The sequence below is a fragment of the Nesoenas mayeri genome, assembly GCF_963082525.1.
Source record: "Nesoenas mayeri genome assembly, chromosome: 1".
Classification (NCBI taxonomy): Eukaryota; Metazoa; Chordata; class Aves; order Columbiformes; family Columbidae; genus Nesoenas; species Nesoenas mayeri.
The window spans coordinates 210944215-210969349 of NC_137541.1; the positions used below are offsets into that span (position 1 = coordinate 210944215).

A 25135-nucleotide genomic window follows, 5' to 3' on the forward strand; every position below is an offset into this window, starting at 1 on the left:
GAAGAAACTTGTTCCTGGTGAGGGTGGCAGAGCCTGGCCCAGGCTGCCCAGGGAGGTTGTGGAGTCTCCTTCTCTGCAGACATTCCAACCCGCCTGGACACCTTCCTGTGTAACCTCATCTGGGTGTTCCTGCTCCATGGGGGGATTGCACTAGATGAGCTTTCCAGGTCCCTTGCAATCCCTGACATTCTGGGATTCTATGATACAGCATTGTGTTGCTGCTGAGGGTGCCCAGCACCATGCTGGGAGTATGAGCTTTCTCACAAACTGTGTTTCAGTTGGCGAGAAAGAGCCCAGAACAAGCAAAGACTTTAAGAGCACGAGGCAAACAATGATCATGTGTTGATCTAGACAAATTATATTTTAAAAAAAAAAAAAAAATGCATTAAACAGAAATTATGGCTCATCATCCCATTTCTGAATGGAAATAATGCAAAGGGAACTTTCGATAATTCATCTCTGCCTGGAAATATCTTGAAAAGCTGACCTTCAAGCCAAACTGGAAGTGCGAGTTTTCTGCTGCGGAGTTTCAATAGCACTGAGTTGGTCAGATGGGATTTTTCTCTTCTTCTTATGTTTTTTATGTGTCCTGCAGGGACCAAAACTGAAAACTCTGTCCCTAAATCCATGCAAATACTGGGAAAATCAAGTCCATCTCCCTACACTGTTCAAACCACATGTTAACTGTGACTAAGTGGAGGTTGTGAAATATAATAGTTCCAGAGATACGGGAGAAAACTTTGAAGCTTGATCTCCATGGTTTCACCTTGCTTGAGAAGCTCTATATAAATTCCAGGTGTCTGTCCTCTGGGATGTTATATTTCGCTTTGTGCTCCTCAAAGAGCTTGCACAATTCATTTAGGTATTTCTGATGGACTTCATCTACCTCTTCCTCAGAGGGTCTGTACTTCTTCTGCACTGGAATTGGCTTCCCAACTGGAAAAAATAAAAGCGCAGGTGTTAGGATGAGCCAATGTTAGGTCCCTTTGGACACTTTGCATTTCTCAGCATGGAGTTGGGGTCCACCTCCCCAAGGATGTGGTGGATGGATTGATATGACCAGTCATGTTCTGGGGTTTGGGAGGTAGCACAGCCAAGAAGGTTGGGAGGTGGAGGTAGGGAGACGTCCTAGGTTGCTTCTTTCCTTGCCTCAGTTTCCCCATCTGCAAAGCTGGGTAATGTCAAAGACCCACTGTGTAGCTGTAGTGAATCTCAGTGCGGTCCCTACAAACATCTCAGATCTGCTGTGGATAAAGACAACATCATCCTAATATTTGGGGCGGATTTTCCAAACTGTTTCCACATTGCACATTGCAAAACTGAGGCACAGGGAAGCCCAAGACTACCTAAATACACTAACAACTGAGGTGCTTCCACTTTGCTCAGGCCAAAACCTCAGTGAAACCTCTGATTTTTATTAGGAACCAGGTAAACCAATTAACTTTAGAAAATCATCCTGTTTTTCAAGGGCAAATCTGACTAATTTAATCCCTACTACTAGAAGAAGCCCCTTCCCGTCTCCCAGAGCCACGAGCAGCAGGATCAGGTGCCTGCAGCAGACAGGAAAGTTCATGAGGTATTATATATCACATGATATATGTAATATAGACATTATATATTATTATTTCATATAGTATATATTATATGACATATAATTATATATGACACTACATGTTATAATGTAATTACAATATAATATATAGAATAGAATATTATCATATATATAATTATAATATATAATGTTATTATATATAATACCCCTCTCGCTCTGGTCTCTTACTCAGATTGTGTTTGTCAAGTGACAGAGGGTTTCATCACCATGTAATGCTGTTCCTCATCAGACTAATGAAGAGCTCTTGTGATACTGCACAGCTCATAAAACCATTGAGACAATCCAAACAGGTTGTAAAACAATTAGAAGTAATTGCTGGCTGTCAAACTTAATCAGAGGGGCGAGCTCAGACCTTGCCAAACAGCCTCTTTAATTAGACCAATTCGCAGAGCACCAGCCACGCTGGTGGGCCGAACATGGAGTTGTTGAAACCAAGGAAAACTTCTTCAAAATCAGACTTTTTTGAAACGTATTGTCCTGTGGGCATGGTTTCTGGTCAAAATGATTTGCCTCGTTCACATACAAATAGGTTGGGATTTGTGGTTGTGTCTGCATGGGACACCGAGCAAACCTGCAAGCTGCTTAGGTGTTATCCTACTTGTGTTTGTAAAATTGTCTTGGAAGAAGTTTAAGCCAGTACTATTGCAGTGGTTCATGCTGGCATTGAAGTTGTCTGCATCCCACAGGGGTGAACATAGAATCATAGAATCACAGAATAGTTTGGGTTGAAGGGACCTTCCAAGCTCCCCCAGTGCCACCCCTGCCATGAGCAGGGACATCTTCACCAGCTCAGGTTGCTCAGAGCCCCGTCCAGCCTGGCCTGGGATGTCTCCAGGGATGGTTCATCCACCACCTCTCTGGCCAACCTGGGCCAGGCTCTCACCACCCTCAGGGGCAACAATTTCTTCTTCGTGTCTGGCCTGAATCTCCCTCCTTTAGTTTAAAACTATCACCCCTTGTCCTATCACAACAGGCCTTGCTCAAAAGTCTGTCCCCATCTTTCTTATTGGCCTTTTTTTTTAGTATGGAAAGGCCACAGTAAGGTCTCCCTGGAGCATCCTCTTCTCTAGGCCAAAGAATGATGAGGTGGCCATGTTTGCTTCAGGGCTTGTCCAGCACAGCCCAGATGACCAAGGCTCTGCTTTTAGACCAAGACAGAGTTCCAAACCAGTGTGCCAAGGAAGGACTTACCCACAGTGTAGATGGGTCGCCGGTATGGTATCACCCCAAAGCTGTACTGGAAGATGCCTCGTGCATGGAAGAGGGGAAGGGAGATGCCCATGATCTGCTGGAGCCGGTGCTGGATCCAACGCAAGCAGGAACCCTTGGGGTTGTTCACCTGATCGTAGAGGTCATTCTCACCAAAGGAAAAGCAGGGGACCAGCGGGGTGCTGTGAGGAGTTGAATCCAGTTAGGGACATGAAGATTAGAACCACAGAATCATAGCATCATAGAATTGTAGAATGTCCTGAGTTAGAAGGGACCCACAAGGATCATCGAGTCCAACTCCTGTCCCTGCACAGGACAACCCCACAGTTCACACCGTGTGTCTGAGGACGTTGTCCAGTCTCTTCTTGAACACTGTCAGGTTGGGGCCGTGACATCTCCATGGGGAGCCTGTTCAGTGTCCAGCACCCTCTGGGTGAAGAACCTTTTCCTCATGTCTAACCTAAACCTCCCCTGGCACATCTTCCTGCTATTCCCTTGGGTTCTGTCATTGGTCACCAGAGAGAAGAGATCGACACCTGTCTCCTCTCAATCTCCCCTTCTCCAGGCTGAACAGACCAAGTGACTTTGTGCCCTCCTCATGCAGCTTCCTCTCCAAACCCTTCACCAACTTCATGGCCTTCCTCTGGACACTCTGGATTAGCAAAGCCCACCACAAAACACCTTCCCTTCCTTCTCCAAAATCAGCAGGAACACCCCATTAACCAGCCCCAGGTGCCTCTTGACCCCATTCCCTGCATCACCCGTGCTGGATGGCCAGGCGGACAAATCCCTTCCTGTTCTTCAGCAGCAAGGTGCAGGATCCCGGACGGGCATCCAGAGCCTCCTGAGCCCCACCAACGATGATGGCCAGCATGTTCCCACCCTCTGGCTTCTTCAGCACATAGGATGCGCTCTCCTTGGCAGAGGAGACCAGACCTGGGGTGCAGAGAGGAATTAAAAATGAGCATCTGTAAAATCTACAGGAGTGTGGTTTGCTCTGTACCTTTTTTCCCTCCGTTATCCAGCTCCTGAGAGGTGCTAGACACTTTATTTTCAGAGTTTTCCTACACTTTGGCAATTTCAGGCCAGGTCCCCTGAAAAGTGCTGGATTCATGAACAGATCTGTTGTGTGAATATACAATTATCCCTTTGCTGTCTGGCCCAGAAGTGAGAAACAGAAAAAAATGTTAGGAAAAAAAGTAGACTGAGAACTAGCGGCACTTAAGCCCCAGGGAAATCTGTTTTGGTTTGTTGTCAGATGAAACCATGTCCAACCCTGAATAATTTTGAAGGCAGTGAAACATTTGCTTAAGGTCAAAACACACACAAATTTCACTGGATGCTGCTTATTTAAAGTGGAATTTAATGCAGAGCTTGCTCCCTTGTTATTTACTTTCAAAATTTAGAAATCTTTAATTCAGAAATTACAAAGGAATTTTGTTCGGATTTAAAAAAATAAAAAAATCCTGTTTCTGGTGCTGAAATAATTTGTAAATTAAAACCGCTTTGTCACATGGATTCAATCGACCTGAAAATGAGCTATGCGCCGAACTCACACATTACAGCAATTAAAGCTTCTTTCAGCTGGGCCATAATTCTCTCATATCTCACTGTTATGATTCCTCACTCTCCATGTAAATATTTTTTCAGCAGCAGGAGCCAGAGCTTATGTGGAAAACAGGGTGATGAATGCCCTGGGGTATCTCAGATGGATCTGGATGCTTCTGTTTAGTCTGTTGAATCTTGCCCATGACATGAGCCTGTTTGGATGGAGAAGTGGCCATGTCCCAAGCCCACTGGTCGGTGATGGAAGTCATCTCCTGATGGTCTCCAAAAATGTCTCAGGACTCCCTTTCTCCTCTTTTCATTTAATTTTTACCTATTCTATTTAATTTCTTCTTCTCTTGGCATGCGGTTTTGCAGCAGTGTGAGCTGCTATTTGCATCCTCTATCCGCAGATGCTGTTTCCCTGCAAGCAGCACCTTTGAAAAAATAAGTTTACTCCTTCTTTCAGTGGGAACCACAATTTCAAGCCTGAATATTGTTTTCATGGAAAGAAATACAGGATCAGTTTGCCCTGGTGGTGTCAGCATTTCAGCTCATGACTTGCTCTGCATTTTGCTGTTACACAGCACCTGGTGCAACGATGCCCTGAGCTCTATGAAGTTGAACAACAAACAGCTAGAAAGGTAATTTTAAACTTCAAAGAGTTTTTGGGTGCCACCTCCAGTAACTGTGTCCATGTGTGGGATCCAATCAGCCACAGATGAGGACAAACAGATCCTTGACTCATCTTCCCCTGGTGTCTTCAGTCTCTGCTCCCCAAAAAATCACCTACCCATCCCATCACATGCCAGAGACGTTGGACCACACTGTCGCTTTTCTTACCTCCACTCATCAAGTAGTCCCTGAGGAACGGGACACGAAACCACAAGCAGAGCATCATCAGGTGTGGGGTGATGCCCGGGAAGAGCGTGGAAAAGCCTGATGCCTCTGTGCAGAAATTGATGAAGGCTCCAACTGCCAGGACCCCGTGGGGGTGAAATCCCACCAGGTAGTTCTGCCGAGGGTCCAGTTCCGCCGTCTTCACCAGCTGGGAACAGGGATGGAGCCAAAAAAGGGGCCATGAGTTAGCGCTGTCACGGTGGGAGGATGGAGCATTTGCTATGGAGACCAGATTAGGGATTTCTGGAGGGGGGTCCCTAGCACCCACCATGCATTCTGTTGGAAAAAGCCAACTGGAAAAACTCAATCATTTTTCACTGAGATGTATTTCATTGTCTGTATTTCCATCTCCTCCCACCCACTGGCCCAATGTGTTGTTTTCCAATGACAGAATTCCTTGTGTTGCCTTGAGCTGGCCTAAATGCTTTTAGGAACCTACTTTGTTTAAAACATCCTCCAATACAGTTTCTAATACGGGGAAAAAAAAACCAACCAACCAAACAATCAAAAAAGCAACAACAACAACAACAAAAAGTGAGAAAAGGATGATTATTTCTGTCCCAGAACAGCAAAGGTAGCAAAGAATTGCTCTGGTAACCATCTACATAAAGCTACTGTCTTGTGCAGGGGCACATCCCTGCTCAATAGCACAGTGTGGACCAAGGGTTGTCCCCTTCTGAAGCTCATGTCAGGAGATTCAAGGATGCTTTTGTACATGGTGGGGTGAGATCCAGAGCCCAGGCATCTAACAGAGAACAAGCTGATGGTTTTCTTTGCCTCATGGAAAGCCTGCAAGAATCGAGCCTGTGCCTAAGTTCCCAGGTAATCTATGTGTCCATCAAAGAGCAATGGATATCTGCCCAAGGTTGCTGTAATTTTACTGAGAGGAGGGAATGGGGAACGTCTGTGTCCAGCCTTTAGAGACGAACAGCATGGGTTGCAGATACAGTGCAGCATGTGGCCAGTCCTTGAGCACTGACTAAGCAACCAGCTGAAATACTTGGCCAATCTGAAAGTGGGTTTGGAGGCTGGAAGATGCTATAGAAACAGAGAATAATTTTGGTTGGAAAAAACCTTTCAGATCATCAAATCCAACCATTAACATGGAAGAATGGGTCACAACAGGAGAGAGGTCGATTAAAAGGACATAAGGGACAGCCAGGATTTGGACTCTGTGGGTTGCACTGGCTATGGACCACCCAGAGGAGAGTGGCTGGTGTGATAAACTCACCCTCCAGCTCTGTCACCAGGAAGACCCTGCCATGCCAACATCAGTGACCATATGAATAATGATAGAATGACAGAATGTCCTAAGTTGGAAGGAACCCACAAGGATCATCGAGTCCAACTCCTGTCCCTGCACAGGACAACCCCACAGTTCACACCGTGTGTCTGAGGATGTTGTCCAGTCTCTTCTTGAACACTGTCAGGCTTGGGGCTGTGACACCTCCCTGGGGAGCCTGTTCAGTGTCCAGCACCTCTGGGTGAAGAACCTTTTCCTCATGTCCAACCTAAACCTCCCCTGGTACATCTTTCTGCCATTCCCTTGGGTTCTCTCATTGGTCACTAAAGAGAAGAGATCAGCTTCTACCCCTCCCCCTCCCCTTCTGAGGAAGCTGTAGGCCACGATGAGGTCTACTCTCAGTCTCCTTCAGGCTGAACAAACCAAATAATCTTGGCAATAACCCTGGTAAAGCAGTCAATACTGAACACTGATGCCTCTGCACTTTTCTGTGGGTGCCAAGGATGTTCACATCACTATGAAAGCATGAATCTTCTCAAGATTACCCACCACAGAGCCATCATGAATTTCCAGGCTCTTGTGCACAAAAAGAACCCAAGACCTATGGTGCATCAGCCTTCTGAGAACCCCACTCCTGTCCACACTCAGGGAGCAGCTAATGGTGCATGTTTTTCCTAGAAGCAGCCAGAACCGCAGCTTAATCATGAGGGTGTATTTTACTTTCTTACATCATGGCTAATTTCCCATCTGTCCTAAGGCACTGTTGACTGTACACATGTGCCCATTCAAGCGCCTGCTCCTAATGAGGGGAATGGACAAACAAGAGTCCCACCGCTGCCCAGGTGCGGAGGTGCCGCGGCACGAAGAGGGGCAGATGTTTGAATTACTAAGTGCCCAGGGCCCCTGCCACCATTTGCTCATTTTGGAGTAATCTCAGCTTGCATCAATGTTTCCTGCGTTCATCTTCGGCTTCCAAACAGCCTTTCATCTTCACGTGATTTATAAGCAGGGAGGCAAGATGCTCGAGTGTGTTGGAAACCAGTAAATCTCTGGCTGTGTGTGCATGGGGTGACAAGAAGGCAGGGGTGAGAACAGTCTCAATGCTTGGGTGCACCCCAAGATCACACTGCCCTCCTTGCTAATGAAGAGCTGAAGTCAGCGTATCCACTGAGCTGTGCAAACTGCTTCAGGGAGACAGTTCACGTGTGCTAAGGTGCCAAACATCCATAAAAACACTACCAGGAGACATTCAGCTGCTGCCTTGGTGCTCACCACAATGAAAGGAGAGGAAAAAATGAAGAGTAGGGCTTGTAGCAATAGGACAAGGGGTGACAGTTTTAAGCTAAAGCAGCGGACATTCAGATTAGATGTAAAGAAGAAATTGTTGCCCCTGAGAGTGGTGAGAGCCTGACCCAGGTTGGCCAGAGAGGTGGTGGATGAACCATCCCTGGAGACATCCCAGGCCAGGCTGGATGGGGCTCTGAGCAACCTGAGCTGGGTTGTTTATGCTCATGGCAGGGGTGGTGGATTAGGTGAATGTTAAAGTTCCCTTCTAACCCAAATTGTTCTATGATTCTTTAATAAGAAGTGAGGGAAGATAAGAGGGAGGTTGTGTTCCCTTACAAAGGACTGGACATCCACCAACCAGCAATCTTTCCAGCTCTATTTCTGGTTGTTCACATTTTCTCTTGAAGTTTTCTATTGAGATAACCTTGTGATTTATTTTATTTGTTGCAGTGTGCACCTGTTTTCAGATAATGCATTTTTCATCTTGCTTTTCATTAGCGCATTATAGAATCATAGAATCATGGAATCATTTTGGTTGGAAAAGCCCCTCAAGATCATCAAGTCCAACCATAAACCACCCCTGGCACTGCCCCATGTCCCTGAGAACCTCATCTCCATCTGTCCAACCCTCCAGGGATGGTGACTCCACCACTGCATTTTGGAGCTTGACCATGATTTGTATATCTGCTTCTATGTATCTTATGTATCTGACTGACAGGAACCTCATGAAGTTGAACAAGTAAAAGGACAAAGCTGTGCACCTGGGGAAGATCAACCCGAAGCACAAATACATGCTGGGGGCCACCCAGCTTGGCAGAAATGGGCCTGGGGGTCCTGGTGGACACCAATTTGAACACAAGCCAGCAATGGAACCTTGCAGCAAAGCAGGCAAATTGCATCCTGGGCTGAATTAGATATATTGCCAGCAGGTGGAAAGAGGTCATCATTCCACTCTGCTCAGCGCTGGTGAGGCCACACCTGGAGTGCTGGCTCCACTTTTGGGCTCCTCAGTACAAGAGAAACACAGACATACTGGAGAGAGCAAAGGAACCACAAAGCTAATAGAGGGACTGGAACAGCTCTGCTATGAGAAAAGGCTGAAAGAACAGGGACAGTTCAGCTTTGAGAAGAGGCGGTTCAGGGGGATCTCATCAATGTATATAAATAGGCGAAGGGATGATGCAAAGAGGATGGAGCCAGGCTCTTGGCAGTGGCAGCCAGTGACAGGAACAGAGGCAATGGGCACAGATGGAAACACAGGATAGTCCCTCCAAACATCAGGAAACACTTTTTCGCTGTGAGAGTGACTAAGCACTGGCACAGGTTGCCCAGAGAGGTTGTGGAGTCTCCACCCTTGGAGACAGTCAAAAGCCATCTGGCCATGGTTCTGGGCAACCAGCTCTAGGTGGCCTTGCTTGAGCACAGGAGGTTGGACCAGATGACCTCCAGAGGTCCCTTCCAGCCTCAGCCAGTTTGATTCCGTGATTTGTGTACCCCTGCTCTAAGCCATGGAAAGCTAGAGGGTAGTTGTTTGGTTACTCAGGAGTTCGTGGATCTGGTTAATGTTTCTGCAAGAGCTGTCCCCTGTGACAGCACTGACCACATCTTAGTGACTTAGTTGAATTATTTGCCTCTTTCAGCTTTGTAGACTGGGCTCCTTTCAGGGCAGAAGCAAAGGAAGGGAGAGAAGGTCACCGTTTTGTCACAGCGTCTGCTCACATTTGGATGATTTGGCCAGAACTTACAGAGAAACCAAAGACAAGACTGAGAAGAAATCTGTAGCAGAGGAGAGACTTGGGCAAAGTTTCTTATGCCGTAGGTCAGGCCCCCGGACTCGAAACCACCCTTCTTCTGGAAACTGTTTAAAGCAGAAACTCAATCCCCCCATCTGGATTGTTCCCACTGTGTATTTGTTTCTTCCCCCTCCTGCCAGAGGCCAATCTCAGTTCGCAGGCTGCCAGAAAAGTTAATACCTGACTCTGCACCAGTCCAGTTTTCTCCTGTACTCCAGCCCCAAAGTGCTTAATGGGGCCTGGGATGAGGTACAGAGGGGTGGGATTGTCCTCCCTCCTGCCTTGGCCAGGGTGTCATTTCCACACCCACTGGATGGCATTTGCTGCTTTGGTCTTTCTGGATGAGTTGAACCTTTAATAATTGTCTAAGGACTTAAGGGTCCAGCCAACCCAGTCTGTGCATAAACATCTAAGTGAGACAAGGGCTTCATCAAATGTTTTCTTGGTAAGAAAACATCAGATCCTCATCTCAGAGGTCTGAGGGGTGCCAAAGTAATGTATATGACCTGTGGTCCGAAGGGAAAGAGCTGTTATCAGCTCAGGATTGTGGTCTCCAAACCAAGCCATGGGTTTGTTGTCTTCCCTGAGCTTCCCCTTGGCATGGCTGGGATGCTGGTTGGGGTCTTGACCACTGACAGTGGTAATGAATCCTTGTCAAAAGTGTTATAAGGCTTTCTAGATCCCAGATCTGGGGTGATCATAGAATCATAGAATAGTTTGGGTTGTAAAGGACCTTCAAAGGTCTTGGCCTTCCTGACAAATTAACTTATATTTGTGTTTTGAAGGGTGAGGTCTACTTAAGACTTCTCCTTCATGGAGAAATATCTGGATAGCTACAGCTGCTCAGTGCTCACGATGATTATTCTGTAGCACTAACCTCCTTTTATTTTATGTATGTGGGTCTAAGACATAAGTAAAACCCTGTCCCAGTTCTCTAAGCTCCCATAGAGATGTGGTGAGACCTGCTCCATGTACTGTCAGCTGCATTAGGGAAACTCACACACAGACTTTCAGGAGCTCTGATACGAGCCAATGTACTGGCAAGGATCTCAAGCAAATTAATCCAAATTGATTTTAAACTGGATTAGTTAAACTGTATTAACATCCCAAGTAGATGCTCTTAGCTGGAATTAAAGTGGCCTTCACTTGGTATTTGTTTTGGTGGGGTTTTTTGTGTTTGTTTTGTTGTTTGATTGTTTGTTTTGTTTTAAATTCATCTTGGAGTGGAATTAGGCTAATTGGAATTAGGGTTTCTGAGACACTATCTCGGCCCAGGAGTTCAGCACTGGTTTAATGAGGCTGCTTTAACTCACTCCTCAAGATGTCGCTGGGGTTTCCTGGCGGTCCCCTATGGACTAGACTGTCCTGCCCCAAAACCACGGGAGGAGGGAGGATGGGTGGTTCCCCATGTGATGCTGGTGTACTAAAGCTTGAAGAAAATAAAACTCTCCCCGAGTACAAAGGGTTGGAGAGCTGGGTGCTCCAGCACACCCTGTAGATAAAGCCCTACCCAGGCCCCAGCCAGCACTGTTTGCCCAGAGCTGAAGGGATTAAAATGTTGTTAAGTGAGTAATTAGATGAAAACAAGTTGAGATGAGTATGGGCACCACATGGTGCTTTCTGTGCCAGGGGACATGAAGTCAGGGAGGGCACTGACATGCCGTGACATCGCATCCTTAGGGATGGATGAACATGTGATGGGAGATGCAGACTTGCATGGCATCACCCCCACAGCCATTCACAGAGCAGAGGAGGTTGTGGTCAGGAAAGCTGGTCAGAAAGCTTCTGCCTTCTTCATTTCAAGTCTACCAAATTGAATTTTTATTGTATTTCTAACCTTCTCTGCCCCCAAAATCTGTTTTCAGGGATGTTGTGTTAATTAACATAGATGAACATCACATTAACGAGGGTGAACAAGGGTTTTATTGTTCATTTGGACTGGACTAGAGGACCTTTGAAGGTGCATTCCAATCCAAACTATTCTATGATTCTGTGATTAATCCTCTCTTAAGTAGGACAAACCTCCTTTCAACTTTATCCTAAACAAATCCTCAGGTGCCTTGCTGTCCACCCAGGCACCTCCAAAGAGCACCTCGTCCAGGAGGAAACATGCAACCAGATTCTCTGTGGGATGAAACCCCACAGAGAAATCCAGAAACCCAGTGAGATCCAAAGAAGGAGAAATCATGCCAAGGCAAAGAGAAATGGGAAGCCCACACCAGAGTGTCTGGATGGGAGACAAAAGGAAGGGAAAACATCTGAGTATTGGCAGCAGCTGGGAAGGTTTTAGGTCCCAGCAATGGTGAAAGTCTGAGAGGGACAGCTGGAGAAAGAGGACTTTGGGCACTGGGGTTTCCTCCAGGTGACCCAATGCCAAGTCAGAGATGGGTTTTCAGCAAGTGTCAGGCAGTCTAACCAGCCAGGTAGGTTTAAATTGAGTTAGGATAGGACTTCATCACCCTCATTCAAAGCTGGATAAGCATGGCAGCTCCCAAACACCTGAATCTTCCCTTGTTCTTTTGTATTGCTGCTTTGGGGGACTTGTAGGACTTTGGGCCATTTAGCCATGTCTTGCTTTTGCCCTAACAACCCCTCTTCTCTCCTAGAGCCAAGAGAAGGAAGCAAAGTGAACAGCCAAGACTGCTAAAAATCAGAAATTATATTTAATGTCATGGGCCATGGCACAAAATCCCCAGTTACAAATAATACCACTCTTCTATGGAAAGCCTTGGTAGGGCTTGATTCATGTGAACTTGGGCTGTTCCCTCTCTGCAACACTTTGTACATCCCCAGAACCACAACACACTCAAATAAGTCCCTTCATGATTTATATAATTATGAGAATGAATGAGCTATGGGATGGAGCCATCCCAAATCAGAGCTCCAAGGGATCAACTAATTCTCATTTTAGTTATTCTAACAACAAAAAAAATAACTCCAGCAAGTCCTCAAGCACAATGACATCTGGTGAGATGGTGCTTGCTGGTGTTGTTCTGAATTATGCCAAAACGTGAAGACAAGATTTGTCCCTCTAAGACCTCAATTTTAGCTTCCTGCTGCTATATTTAGCTTGCAACCCAGGTTATGTGGTCTAAAGATGAAATATCTTGTCTAAGCCAAACATCCAGCCCCAGTATATAGTCAGGAAGAAAAACCAGTGACTTCTGTTTGAGAACTAGAGATGGATCTTGTCAAGCTTATTCTTTCCCCATTTCACACCCCTCCTCACCTTCTGAAGATCCATGGCTGACGTTACCAGAGCACCTTGGCTGTATGAGGGATGTTGGTGACAGCAGTCTTACAGTGGCAGGGGGGATGGGGCCTGAGAGGGAAGAAGCAGCAAAGATGTGCATTCTCTTGGCCATGCAACAGAGACATTTGTTTTTACTGTAGCGCTGGGTGTATCCTTCATAATAAAGATGTGTTGATAAATGACCAGGAAGAAACTGTGTGAACAGCCTCAAGTTGTTCCAGGAAAGATTTAGATTGAATATTGGGAACAATTTCTTCCTGGAAAGGGTTGAACAAGCTGCCCAGAGCAGTGGTGGAGTCACCATCTGTGAAGGGGCTTAAGAGACATGTATACAAGGTTCTTAGGGACATGGTTTAGTGCTAGATTTAGGTTATGGCTGGAGTCAATCTTACGTGTTTTTTCCAGCCAAAATGATTGTATTATTCTATGAATGAAAATAAAGGTTTTGATAGAGACCTGGCAGTGGCAGACATATTATTGACTTTTGGATGAACATAGTATAGGTAGAGCAGTCCAAGGTATCCAAAATGTCTCTGGAGGCAACATCAACTCACAGCAGACATCATTGCATGCCTGTTCAACCATAGCCTGCCCAAACAGATTAATTTTGCACCTTTTGGTATATTTTCCACCACTATTAAGACCCAGCTGAACTCAGGCATGTATTGCACACCTATCAGGAAGATGTATAAAAAAGAAGGACTAGAATAGGCTTAAAATCCAAGGGAGTGAAGCAGAAATAACTTTCCTGGGCAATGCACTGGACATTCCCTTAGATTCTCAGTGCTTTTTCCTCATCCTTCTTTTAAAATCACCCAAACTCATTCAGCTCCTGCCTGACCCTATAGCTCCCAAACTCCTAACTAAAATACACTTATCTCAAAGGGGAATACACCGAGCAGCAAAGTGGTGCTTGTGCAAGGCTGATATCAGCAGAGGGTGCTCCTTGCATGCTTCATAGAGTCACAGCTCAGAGCCCAAACATTTCCATGTACCAGACGCTCGCTGCAGCAAAGTGCAAATTCACACTGCCCAGATTCCCGGAAAACAGGAAAACAGATGCTCATCTCAACCTTTCTTTGCTTCCGCCACAGCTAACATGCCCAGGGATGCTTTAAAAGTCGCATTTAAAGCCGATTCCTAAAATAAAATAGCAAGCAGCTCTTCCTGCCTCCAAACGCTGGTACTTGGCCATGCTAAGTTTGTTGACGGGATCTGGGAGGATTAGGAGTCACATTTAATCTTCCCAGAATGACTAATCCTGCAGGGTTGAACGAACTCAATCTACACACAAATACAGCCCTGGGGTGCTGGTTGTCCACCTTGTCTGTCACCCCAAATCCCATTTCTTGTGCCCCTGTTCTGGCTGGGGCTTTGGGCAAGTGAGAGGTCCATGGGACCAACCAGTCGTGCATGCTCAGACCAAAAGCTCAGCTTAGTTTATCATGAGCGCAGTTTACAGGACAGTTAAAGCAATATTTACAGTGCTTAACTTCCACTTTGCTAGGAACAAAACAGCCCATGTTCTGCAGTATAAAATTAAATACCTTCAGTTCAAGGAAGTAAACACACTTGGATTTATTTTTTTGGTGGGAAAATAAGCTGGCAAATGTGGGATATAACAGAGTATAAAACCTGGAGTGGCATGGCTAGGTGGGACAGGATTTGCTTGGGCTAACCAGGGAGTTTCTAGTGAAATGAGCAGGGTAATCTTCACACTGTGTGGTTCAGCTGGTGAGCTCCTTGCTGTGGGATGCTGGGGATACCAAGTGTTCTTCCACACTCTTGAGCTGACAAAAGGTAGCAGAATCATTCAGCAAGAGTGGATAAATTCTATACTCTGGCTTATAAAGTCCTTGAGCAAAATAATGTTGAAAACCGAGAAAATATTTTAGGGAAATAATATTATGTGATTGCTTGGTTATAATACCCTTTTAGTTACATTTTTGTTTTCCTCTGTCGTTTTGCAGTGCCCCCTCTGACTTCTCACAGCCCAGTGGAAAGAAAGGCTCCATCCAACCCTCCCTGTCTTCACCCAGTGAGCTGCAGCCAAACCCAGTATACATGCTCCCTCTACTGGTCTTACTGGTCCTCCTGTCAGGTCCTCACTGCCTGACAGTGGCACCCAGGGAGGGAAAGACAGACAGACAATGCAGTGTGGCATTCGGGGCGGGGTGGGGGGGGTGCATCGCCTTACAAAAGGACAGGAGAAGAAGTGTTACTGGGCTAAGTTTTAGCGGAAGAAATGGTCCAATGCTGCTAAAACAGTGGCTTATGGCTAAAAATAATTTACAGGATATATACTGCATATGATCATCACAGCCACATGAATAGCTCATAGCAATTCTAGTGCTTTCTAAGGCAACTTTGAGAATAATTTATTGGGAACCCACTCGGTGTTTCCTATTAAACATCATAAAATATTACCTGTCCTTTATGGTAAAACTCACCACAGGCTCTCCTGGGATGTGTTTCCATTCCTTCCCAGAAGACTATTATATACCTTCTGGGGGCCTTGCTTTGAAGTTCATCCAGAAGCCCTTAAATCACAAGTTAAGCTCTCAGACTAGCCATAAAATAACTCATGGTGAGTTCTCAGCATCACTTTCCACCATGCCTTTGAGCAAAGAAACTCAATGGTGGTAGAATGCACGCAAGGTGAACCTACTCTGATGGATAGTCTTGTAGAGAGGCAACTTGGAAATGCAGTTCCCATAGACTGGTATACCCTAGAAACTCACTCCTTTGCATGGCCCATGAACTCTTCTGCTGCATTACTTAGATTTGTATTGACTCGTGATGGCTCTGAAGAAGGATTTTGTACTGTTTTGTGCATTCATGCCATGCCAAGGGGATACCAGATAAAGCCAGGTCAAAGACCTGCTGTATTTAGAGCACAAGTCTTATGAGAGACAGCAAGCAGCTGAGGGACCTGGGGGGTTCAGCTGGAGAACAGGAGCTGAGGGGAGACCTTCTGATCTCTGAACTGCCTGAAAGGAGCTTGGAGCCAGGGGGGGTCGGGCTCTGCTCCCCAGGAACAAGCGCCAGGAGCAGAGGAAACGGCCTCAAGTTGCATCAGGGGAGGTTGAGGTCGGATGTGGCGAACAATTTCTTCCCCAAAGGACTGTTGGGCATTGGAACAGGCTGCCCAGGGCAGTGCTGGAGTCACCATCCCTGGAGGGTTTGAACACACAGATGAGGTTCTTAGGGACATGATTTAGTGACAGTGTTGGGTTATGGTTGGGCTCAAAAATCTTGAGGGTCTTTTCCAACCAAAATGATTCTATGATTCTATGATTAAAGGAAATCTGGAAATGTCACAGATGTCCTTCTCAGTGGATCAGCAACTCTGCCCCGTACACACCCACTCAGCCTTTTCCTGAGCAGAAGGGGATGCTGACTTAACAGGGCACCAGAGCCATTTGGATTTTGGTCAAAACTTGGCTTTGTGTCTACTGGGCAAATGCTGAGCAACCTGAAGACTAGAAGTGTCACAATATGCACATGGCAAAACAAGCAAGGGGAGATTTTTCTGAACTGCTGGAATGCACCAATATTAAATGCGTGCATGAATTCAGATGGTTAAACGATGTGGTTGTGAAAACGGTGGGTTTATATTTTTTCTGGGTTTTGCAGTAATCTGAGAGCTGGGAAGACCATCCTGCCTCAGTCCTTCAACACTGATGTCCAACGCCAGGACTGCTGGCCTCCAGACAGCAAGTTCAAAGTTGGTCCCTGAATATCTTAAAAGCCAATGGGATCAGTGGCACTTACCGTGACGGGGAAATAGTCCTTCATGTACCTCCAGACCACACTGTTCTGCATGGCATGGATCCTCCTCCCGCCTCTTCTGGGTTGTTCCCTGTCTAGGAACCACCATGCAGCGTAGAGGGCACTGAGCAGCCAAAATCGGGTGAAGAAGAGGGTGATGAAGGCAGCGGTGCAGCACTGTGCTGAGAGAAAAGCCAAGAAGTGAATTGGCAGTCGGGTTAGGTGTGTGTTGGGGTAAGAACAATTCAACTGAAGGGACCCGGTCTGTTTGGACCTGGGATGGACCCCAAGGCTTCACTGGGTTTGCTGCTGAATTATTTAATCACTGTGAAGATACCTTTGATGTAAAGAGGCGGTTTATTTCCTATCCGCCCCAGGAATCTGGAGAGCAACCAAGCACTATCCTTGCAGCAACCACCTTTTTCTACAAAGGCCACCATGACCCCCTCTTCTCACAAGATTCGTGGACCTCAATACATCCAGAGGGTCCTCATTGATCTCTGTCCCTTTGCTGTCCAGCTTTTCTCTGGAGTCAGTCTGACCTCTGCAACCATAATGCCAGTATTCTACCCCAAAACTCCTGTTAATACTCCCTGATGATAACCTGGCATTTTGCAACATCAGCAAAGTGAGGCACTACACCCTGTATGCGCAGTCCCTGTTAGCTTTGTCTTGAGCTATCGATTCCCCATTTTAATTGTGTCTTGGATTTTTAATTTTTTATCTTCCCATATATAAGATTTTACTCTTTATTGAGTTTTTCTTTTTAATTGATTTTGGACATTTTCCTGCATTTCTCGGGTCCATTATCAACAATAATCTTGGCCTCTAGAGGATTTTCAGTCCTTTCAACTCGATGGCATCACAGATTTTATAAGAATGCCCTATTCCATTCCCTAAGACATTAATGACTTGGGACATTCCCAGGTCATTAAAGACTTTTCTGAGCTGCTTCCAGACAGTGCTCAGCTTTTTCCTCCACCTCCCATCTCCTTCATGCTCTGTGTTTTGGCACGGGAACAAGAAAAGAAAAGTCTGTGTGCAAAGAAGCATCACTTGGTACATCAAACCCCATCCAAGCCCAACTCTGTCTACAGACTGAGAAGCACCAATGGCCACCAAGCTGTCACCTGGTGAAGCAGATGCCCTCTAAAGTGCCTGGGAAGAGTTGTGTCCTTTCCATTTGTCCCTCTGGAAGCCTTGGTGTTGTCTGGGATGGGGGAGACTGAGCTAAAAAAAACAAACCCACAACAATTCATCCAAGCCCTTTGCCTTCTGCAGCTTATGGTGTGATGAGCTATATATTTTGTTCTTCTTTGAGTCTTTATTACAGATGCAGAACACAGGGCTTAAGGACATGAGGTTGGAGATGCCCTGTTCAGCTTCAGCTCTGAGATAGATACACCCATGCCTTCATCCTCTGAGACCTGGATTTTCATCTTTGGGAGTCACTTGGCACCTGCTTTCTCCAGCTCATCTCAGCTAAGGGCTATCAGAGGGGAGGTACACGATGCTCTCAGTTAAGACCTCTTTGCACCTTCTGCTTTCTTTTACTTAAGGACATATAAGTAAGTCTGGTTTGTAGTCAAGATCTATTTCTACTCCTGCAAATTCTGAGTCTTTCCTGAACCCGCACTGGAGGGGAACACATGATCCCCTTCTCTGAACTTGCTCCAGCACCTCAAGGCCTTTCTTGTTCTGAGGGGCCCAAAACTGCCCCCAGGATTCGAGGTTTGTCCTCCCCAGGTCCCAGCACAGGGACGGTAACTGCCCTGGGCCTGCTGGCCACACCAGTGCTGGTACCAGCCAGGATGCTGGTGGCCTCTTGGCCACCTGGGCAAGGCCTCTGCCCATCGATCCAGCTGGTCCACATCACTCTGTAGAGCCTTCCTGCCTTCAAATAGATCATACATGGGGAAATGCTGCAGCTTTCTGCAGAGCAACAGGTCAAACCTGCAGCACATCCTCCAGGTCAGAACAAACCACTGCTCATACCTCGTGCTACTCTTCTCAAATGACATAGACACAGCCTTTAAAACTCTCAAGGAAAATAGGATTCAGCACGAAATGAAGCTCCAGGGTCCACATGACACATAAACACCACTTGAGGGACAACGCAGAGGTTGCAATTTTACTGCACCTGGGAGCCAGCTCATCAGGTCCTCTGCAAAACTGTGCAACCCTTAGTTCTCTTTTTTATCACACTGTGCAAAGCTCAAAGTACATTCTACAAAAGGAAGGAGTTGTTCTGGTCCAAATCCATATACTTATCATCCAAGTGAGGCTTTATCTTGCAATAATATAATTATTAATTACTCCTTTAATTCATTTCCAATTCAGCTTTTATTTTGCCAGGCAGAATTTGCATACAGTGAACTTCGCTTAACCTTAAGACTTTTTCTTTTGTAAAATCTGACAGTGTACCAGTTTCTGTGGGAAAGAAGCATATCTGTGTTCTTGTGTGGATTCTTAGTCTCAAAGTTTCTGTGGAGGGGACTAAAAAGACAGGAAACTTCCAGAAAGTGTACAGTTAAATTATGTTCCCCATAATTACTGCTTTCTTCCCTTGAGGGGAATCCCAAGAGGAAATGAGGAACAACAAGGGTTTCTTGCCTGTCCCTCCCTGGACTAGAGATCACCTCAGAGCTGCCCAGATGAGGTCCATATTTCCCTCAGAACCTGCTTTGCCACAAATAACTGTTCTTTGGGCTACCTGCCAGGCAAACACTTTAAAGGATATCACGAAAATGGCATTGGGTATTTGGCCAGGGAACCTCAGCAGATATTTCCATTCTGGGGCCAAACTCCACCCTACCTACAGATCATTGTGCCCACAATCTGTGAAGTATTGTCAGGTCTTGGAAACACCACTGGAAGAGATGGCAGTCTGTATCTTGATGGGGACAGGGGTAAACATGAAAGTATCCACTTCATTAGAAACCCATTTTTGAACCCCACTGGCTGCTGGGGCTCTGCAAAGCCAGACAAGCTCTCCACCTTAGAATCACAGAAAGGTGTGGGTTGGAAGGGACCTTGAAGGCCATCTAGTTCCAACCCCCAGCTTGGACAATCTCTCCATTGTGAGGATGGGGACTGCAGGCACATCAGACACAAAAATGGCATTGAGATGTGATTGTAAGATGGCTCTGCCTTGCTGCATCTACAGTATTCTTTAAGGGAAAGGAGGGGGGAATTACCTTTAGTATATTGGCCCAGATTGCCCAGAGAGGTGGTGGATGGACAGGGCTCTGAGCAACCTGATCAGGTGAAGATGTCCCTGCTCATGGCAGGGGTGGCACTGGATGAGCTTTGAAGGTCCCTTCCAACCCGAACTATTCTATGATTCTATGACTCTATGATTCTGTGGCTACATGTGCTTGTACATTCAGGAGGGAAAAACAGGTTTGGAGATGCAGTTGCAAACAGATATGATCCTTATGTCTTCTCTCTTGCAGGTCTGGACCCTTGTGAGGCAGCCCAGCTGCACATGCTAAATTGTTATAAAATGGATTAAGCCCTTACAAAGCGCCCTTTCAAGGCAAATATCACTATGGGCTGCAGGAGGAGATCTAAGGGCATCATGCATGTCTTCGCTGTCACGTCATTTCAGTGATCTGAAAATAGCCAGAGAATACGGGGCTGGGCTGAGATAAGCTACTGTGCTCTCTACTCATGGAAAATGAACCTTTTCAAACTACAACCAAACCCACAGCACGCTTAACAAGAAGAGAAGTTCCATACAGATCCTAAATCAGGGGTGTCAGACTAATTTTCTCCAGAGAATGTCTCCATGTGGATGTGATGGCTTTCTTTGATCCCCTCTCAGGCCAAGTGGCTTCCTGGGCTGGGGTCCCTCAGAGAAAGAGCAAAAATGGTGTTTGGTGGTTGGCATCTTGCGTTAAGTAGCTTTTTTTGTGAGCTGCAAGTCCCTCCCTGGTCAAAATATGGGCATATCATGGAACACATATATGCCACAGGCTCCAAGTGAACTGCAGACTAGAAGTGCATGGAGAACTTTTCTGGTCAAGTCGAAACAGGGACCATGTCCCATCAAAGTGCTGCAGTGGCCAACATTGCTGCTAAGCCAGCATTTCTCATTCAACCTGAAATAAGGAAAACAGCAACCTTTAGAAATAGATTTTTGATATCACAGCAGGCCCAGAGTGAGTCAGACTCGTATCGCAGCTGTCAGGAGGGTTTGCAAGATGCACGTTGTTGAGGTCCCCAGTGCCAGCCCAGTCGCTTATAGTGACAGCCTGCAGAGATCCTGTGCCAAGCCAAGCCTGGCAGCTCGGCCAGGCTATCCCAAGCTGTGGACTACGCTCAACTGACAAGGGGACCCGACTCACGTTGGCACCGTGTGCCCTTTGAGCCAACCTTGCTGATTGAAAGGGTTCAAAGGCTGGTTGCCATACGCTGGATCTGCAGAGGTGGCATCTATAGGGCTCCTGTCCTGGCAATGGGGGTTCAGCCCTGCACTTATTGCAGAATCATCATATAGCCATATCATGGTTTGGGCTGGAAGGGACCTTGAAGATCATCTAGTTCCAACTCCAAGGATATCATGGGGAACAGTGTCAAATGTTTTGCACTAGTGGTAGAACCATAGAATCATTTTGGTTGGAAAAGACCCTCAAGATCATCAAGTCCAACCATTAACCCAGCTCTAGCACTAACCCACGTCCCTGAGAACCCCATCTCCATCTGTTCAACCCCTCCAGGGATGGTGACTCCACCACTGCCCTGGGCAGCCTGTTCCAATGCCCCATAGCCCTTTGGGGAAGAAATTGTTCCCCACATCCAACCTCAACCTCCCCTGATGCAACTTGAGGCCGTTTCCTCTGCTCCTGGCGCTTGTTCCTGGGGAGCAGAGCCCGACCCCCCTGGCTCCAAGCCCCTTTCAGGCAGTTCAGAGATCAGAAGGTCTCTCCTCAGCTCCTGTTCTCCAGCTGAACCCCCCAGGTTCCTCAGCCGCTCCATCACACTTGTGCTCCAGCCCCTCACCAGCTCCGTTCCCTTCTCTCAACTCGCTCCACTCCAGAGAGATGGTGTCAGTTGCCCTTCCCTTATCTATTAATGCCCATAGTGAAGCCATGTTCGCTGTCGTCAAGCATCCCCTTATTTTCTATGTGCTGTGGCATAGTTTCCAGCAGAATCTGCTCCCTGATGTGGCCAGGCATGGAGGCTAGATTGACAGGCCTGTAATTCCCTGTGTCTTCTGCATGGTGTGTCTGGATAGATGCCCACGCTCAAGTCCATGCAGAACAGGAATGAGAGAGGCAGCAGGAAGCAGTGTAGCAGGTCTGGTCACCAACTTGCTGATTTTGTTGCCCTGCAGAAGCCTGACTCCACTGTATTAGAAGGAAGCACTGGTCAGTACTGTGGTCCTGCAATGGAGTCCTTAGTCCATGCTTTGCAACCCATCCTTTGATCCTGTCCTTCTGCTCCGCTCTGGTGAGACCCCCCTGCAGTGCTGTTCCAGCTCTGGGTCCTCAGCACAGGACACACATGGACCTGCTGGAGAGGGGCCAGAGGAGCCACAGGAATGATGCGAGGCTGGAACAGCTCTGCTGGGAGACAGGCTGAGAGAGTTGGGGTGTTCAGCTGGAGAAGAGAAGCTCTGGGGAGACCTTACTGTGGCCTTTCTGGACTTAAAAGTGGCCAAGAAGAAAGATGGGGACAGACTTTTGAGCAGGATCTGTTGCAACAGGACAAGGGGTGATGGTTTTAAACTAAAAGAGGGGAGATTTAGATTAATTATAAGGAAGGAATGTTTTACAATGAGGGTTGTGAGAGCCTGATCCAGGTTGGCCAGAGAGGTGGTGGATGCCCCATTCCTGGAGACATCCCAGGCCAGGCTGGACGGGGCTCTGAGCAACCTGAGCTGGTGAAGATATCCCTGCTCATGGCAGGGGTGGCACTGGATGAGCTTGGAAGGTCCCTTCGACCCAAACTATCGTATAGTTCTATAATTCTATGATTCTATGATTCTATTCTGCACTGTGCACTCTCCTTCCAGCAGCTGTCAGCATCTCAAGCAAATGGCACTTTTTGTCTCATTGCCCTTGCCAGGAGCATCCTCAGGAAAACCAACACGGTGGACAATGCCTGCCTGTTGTGAGAGATGCTACAGCAGAGCCCCTGCCAGCACCAAGGTCGAGCTGCCGCATTCATCCAGCGCCCCGTGGAGAATGAATGAGCCCCTCGCCTGGCGCTTGGCTTCTCGGGAGATGCATTTGCACAACCATAGCAACAGCTGCCTGCCACTGGTCTGCAAATGTCTGGCAGCGGCTGAGCGTGTGGTTTTGGGAGCCCTTTTCTGGCAGCAGAAGCACAAGGCTGTCTCAGAGAAAAAGAAGCAGCTGGCAGGCAAACCTGGCCATGGAAGGTCTGATCTCTGCTCCCGAGGTTTATAATCGAGTGTGGCATGAGGTGTTTCGCAGCTTGTGGGATGAAATTAAGGGTGCCCCTTGGCATCAAGCTTTCACAGTTGTTAAACCGGGAGGTTTTGGGTGGAAAGGTAGGCTTAAAGAAACTCTGTAAAATGAATCAAACCAGCTGGAATCACTCCACAAGGTTTGGTTATCACCTTTCTAATGCTTTTCTTATAGCAATTCTTAACCGTTTTCAGTTTCAGATTGTACCACACACACACACACAAAATCAAAGTAAAACTGTTCCAGGAAAAGACTAATATCTGGAAGGCCAGTTATAGAGGAGGTGTGGGTTTGGGTCTCATCCTCATTCAGAGCAAATTCTATTTCCCCAGAGGAGGCAGAGCCTGCATTTGGAATAGCTCCATGTTACCATGGAGCCAAACCCATGGACCAAACATTAGGAAAAGGTTCTTCACCCAGAGGGTGCTGGACACTGAACAGGCTCCCCAGGGAGGTGTCACGGCCCCAAGCCTGACAGTGTTCAAGAAGAGACTGGACAACGTCCTCAGACACACGGTGTGAACTGTGGGGATGCCCTGTGCAGGGACAGGAGTTGGACTCCGATGGTCCTGTGGGTCCCTTCTAACTGAGGACATTCTATGATTCTATAAATGATGTGATTCTATTAAACCTATGCCAAGAAGCATGCAAACAGCTTCACCATCTGGAACAGTATGTCCCAGTGTTCCAGCCCACCAGGTACTGGTGCAGAGGTGGCCACTCAGTCCCAGGTCTGTGGAAGAGTTTGGATGCAGACATCTCAGAAACTTAACGAAGCTCTGAAGCATAGCCTATCATTTCTTCGTAGGTATTTTTTTGGAGATGCTTATGTGTCAAGACCCATATTTACACAAAGATCTGCTGCCTTTGTGTACTGGGTCTAGCCAACAGCTGCTCTGCTACAATAAAGCAGAAGCTTTACAGGGATCCCATCTGAGATTAAGAATTGGCATGACAATGGCAGACTTGGCTCCTGATGGGCTGTAAATCACCCCAGACAGTTTGCACTCTCAGATAACCTGCCTCTGGGTCTCAAATTTCCTTATTTACCAATGCATCCTATACAAAACTGCATGTCTCTCATTTCCACTAGCACCCAATGCCCTCAGCACAGTAATCAGTTTGTCTGGGTCCCAGTTTACTAATGTGTTTGTTCCCCAACCCACTTGGGTTTTCCTGGAAAAAAATGCCTTTTTGGGGGGTGTGCAGGGGTATCTCTATAAAGTGAAGTGCATGTTCCTAGGGTTGCAAAGCAGAATCCTCCATGCTCGTCCCATCCTACCACCCCTCACGCATGGGAATGGCATTTCTCATGAAAAATGCTGAGCAGGACAGCACCTTAGACCAGGAAAACACTAAATCTAAAGAGCAGAAGAGGCTGAAAGTGGCTTTAGCAGAAGTACCCAAGCACAAACACACACACAAGCACTTCCCTAGTGTCACCGTGCTCAGATCAGCTGGTGAGAAGAAAGCAAAGCAAAATGAAAAAATTAGAAAAAAATTGAAAAAAAAAGAACTGCTTTAGTGAGTCAGAGCCTCCCACACTGCTGTTCATACAGCGAGACAAACAGAGACCTGCCAGTGCAACGTCTGCTGCTAATCACTTGTCCTAACGTGGCCTGGGATTCACTGCAGGCTCCCAGAACATGACTTTAATGCCACTTTCTTTCAGTCCCAGACCTTCAGTCCCAGGTATTCCTTGGGGTCAGGGAGAGGAGGGGTTGGCACAAAAGCTGCTCTGGCTTTTCTCATTCAGGGAAAGGAGAAGTCTCTTACCTAGACATAGGAAGCTAAAGACCCATTGAGCCACCGATGCCGTCTGAAGCCGTCTCTGCAGTGGTATGGAGAGAGGAGCAAACTCGACCATCTTGGGCTCTGCGTGTGCGTCTTGAAGGGATAAGGAAGCTCTGCAAGTGGCGAATGCAAAGTACAAAGTCATTGGTCAATATTTACCTTACAGTATAGGGGATTGTGCAAGGTACAGTGGCAGTGGTGGCCGCCCGCAGTCACCTTTCCGTATAGGGAGGAGAAGGACGCTGCCAGGAGGTATCACCAGCTTTATGCTAATGTGACTCAGCACATGGT

General features: G+C 46.9%; 1 protein-coding gene across 1 annotated transcript; it reads right to left on the minus strand.

The window, feature by feature from the left end:
* Nucleotides 1–781: 781 nt before the first annotated feature.
* MOGAT2 (monoacylglycerol O-acyltransferase 2) lies at nucleotides 782–24917 on the minus strand (the record flags this gene model as incomplete). The annotated part of the gene is made up of 6 exons (XM_080363603.1): nucleotides 782–936; nucleotides 2804–3003; nucleotides 3583–3757; nucleotides 5210–5414; nucleotides 16617–16795; nucleotides 24827–24917. 6 exons carry the CDS (start codon nucleotides 24915–24917, stop codon nucleotides 782–784), a joined length of 1005 nt encoding a protein of 334 aa, XP_080219729.1.
* Between the last annotated feature and the right edge of the window lie 218 nt (nucleotides 24918–25135).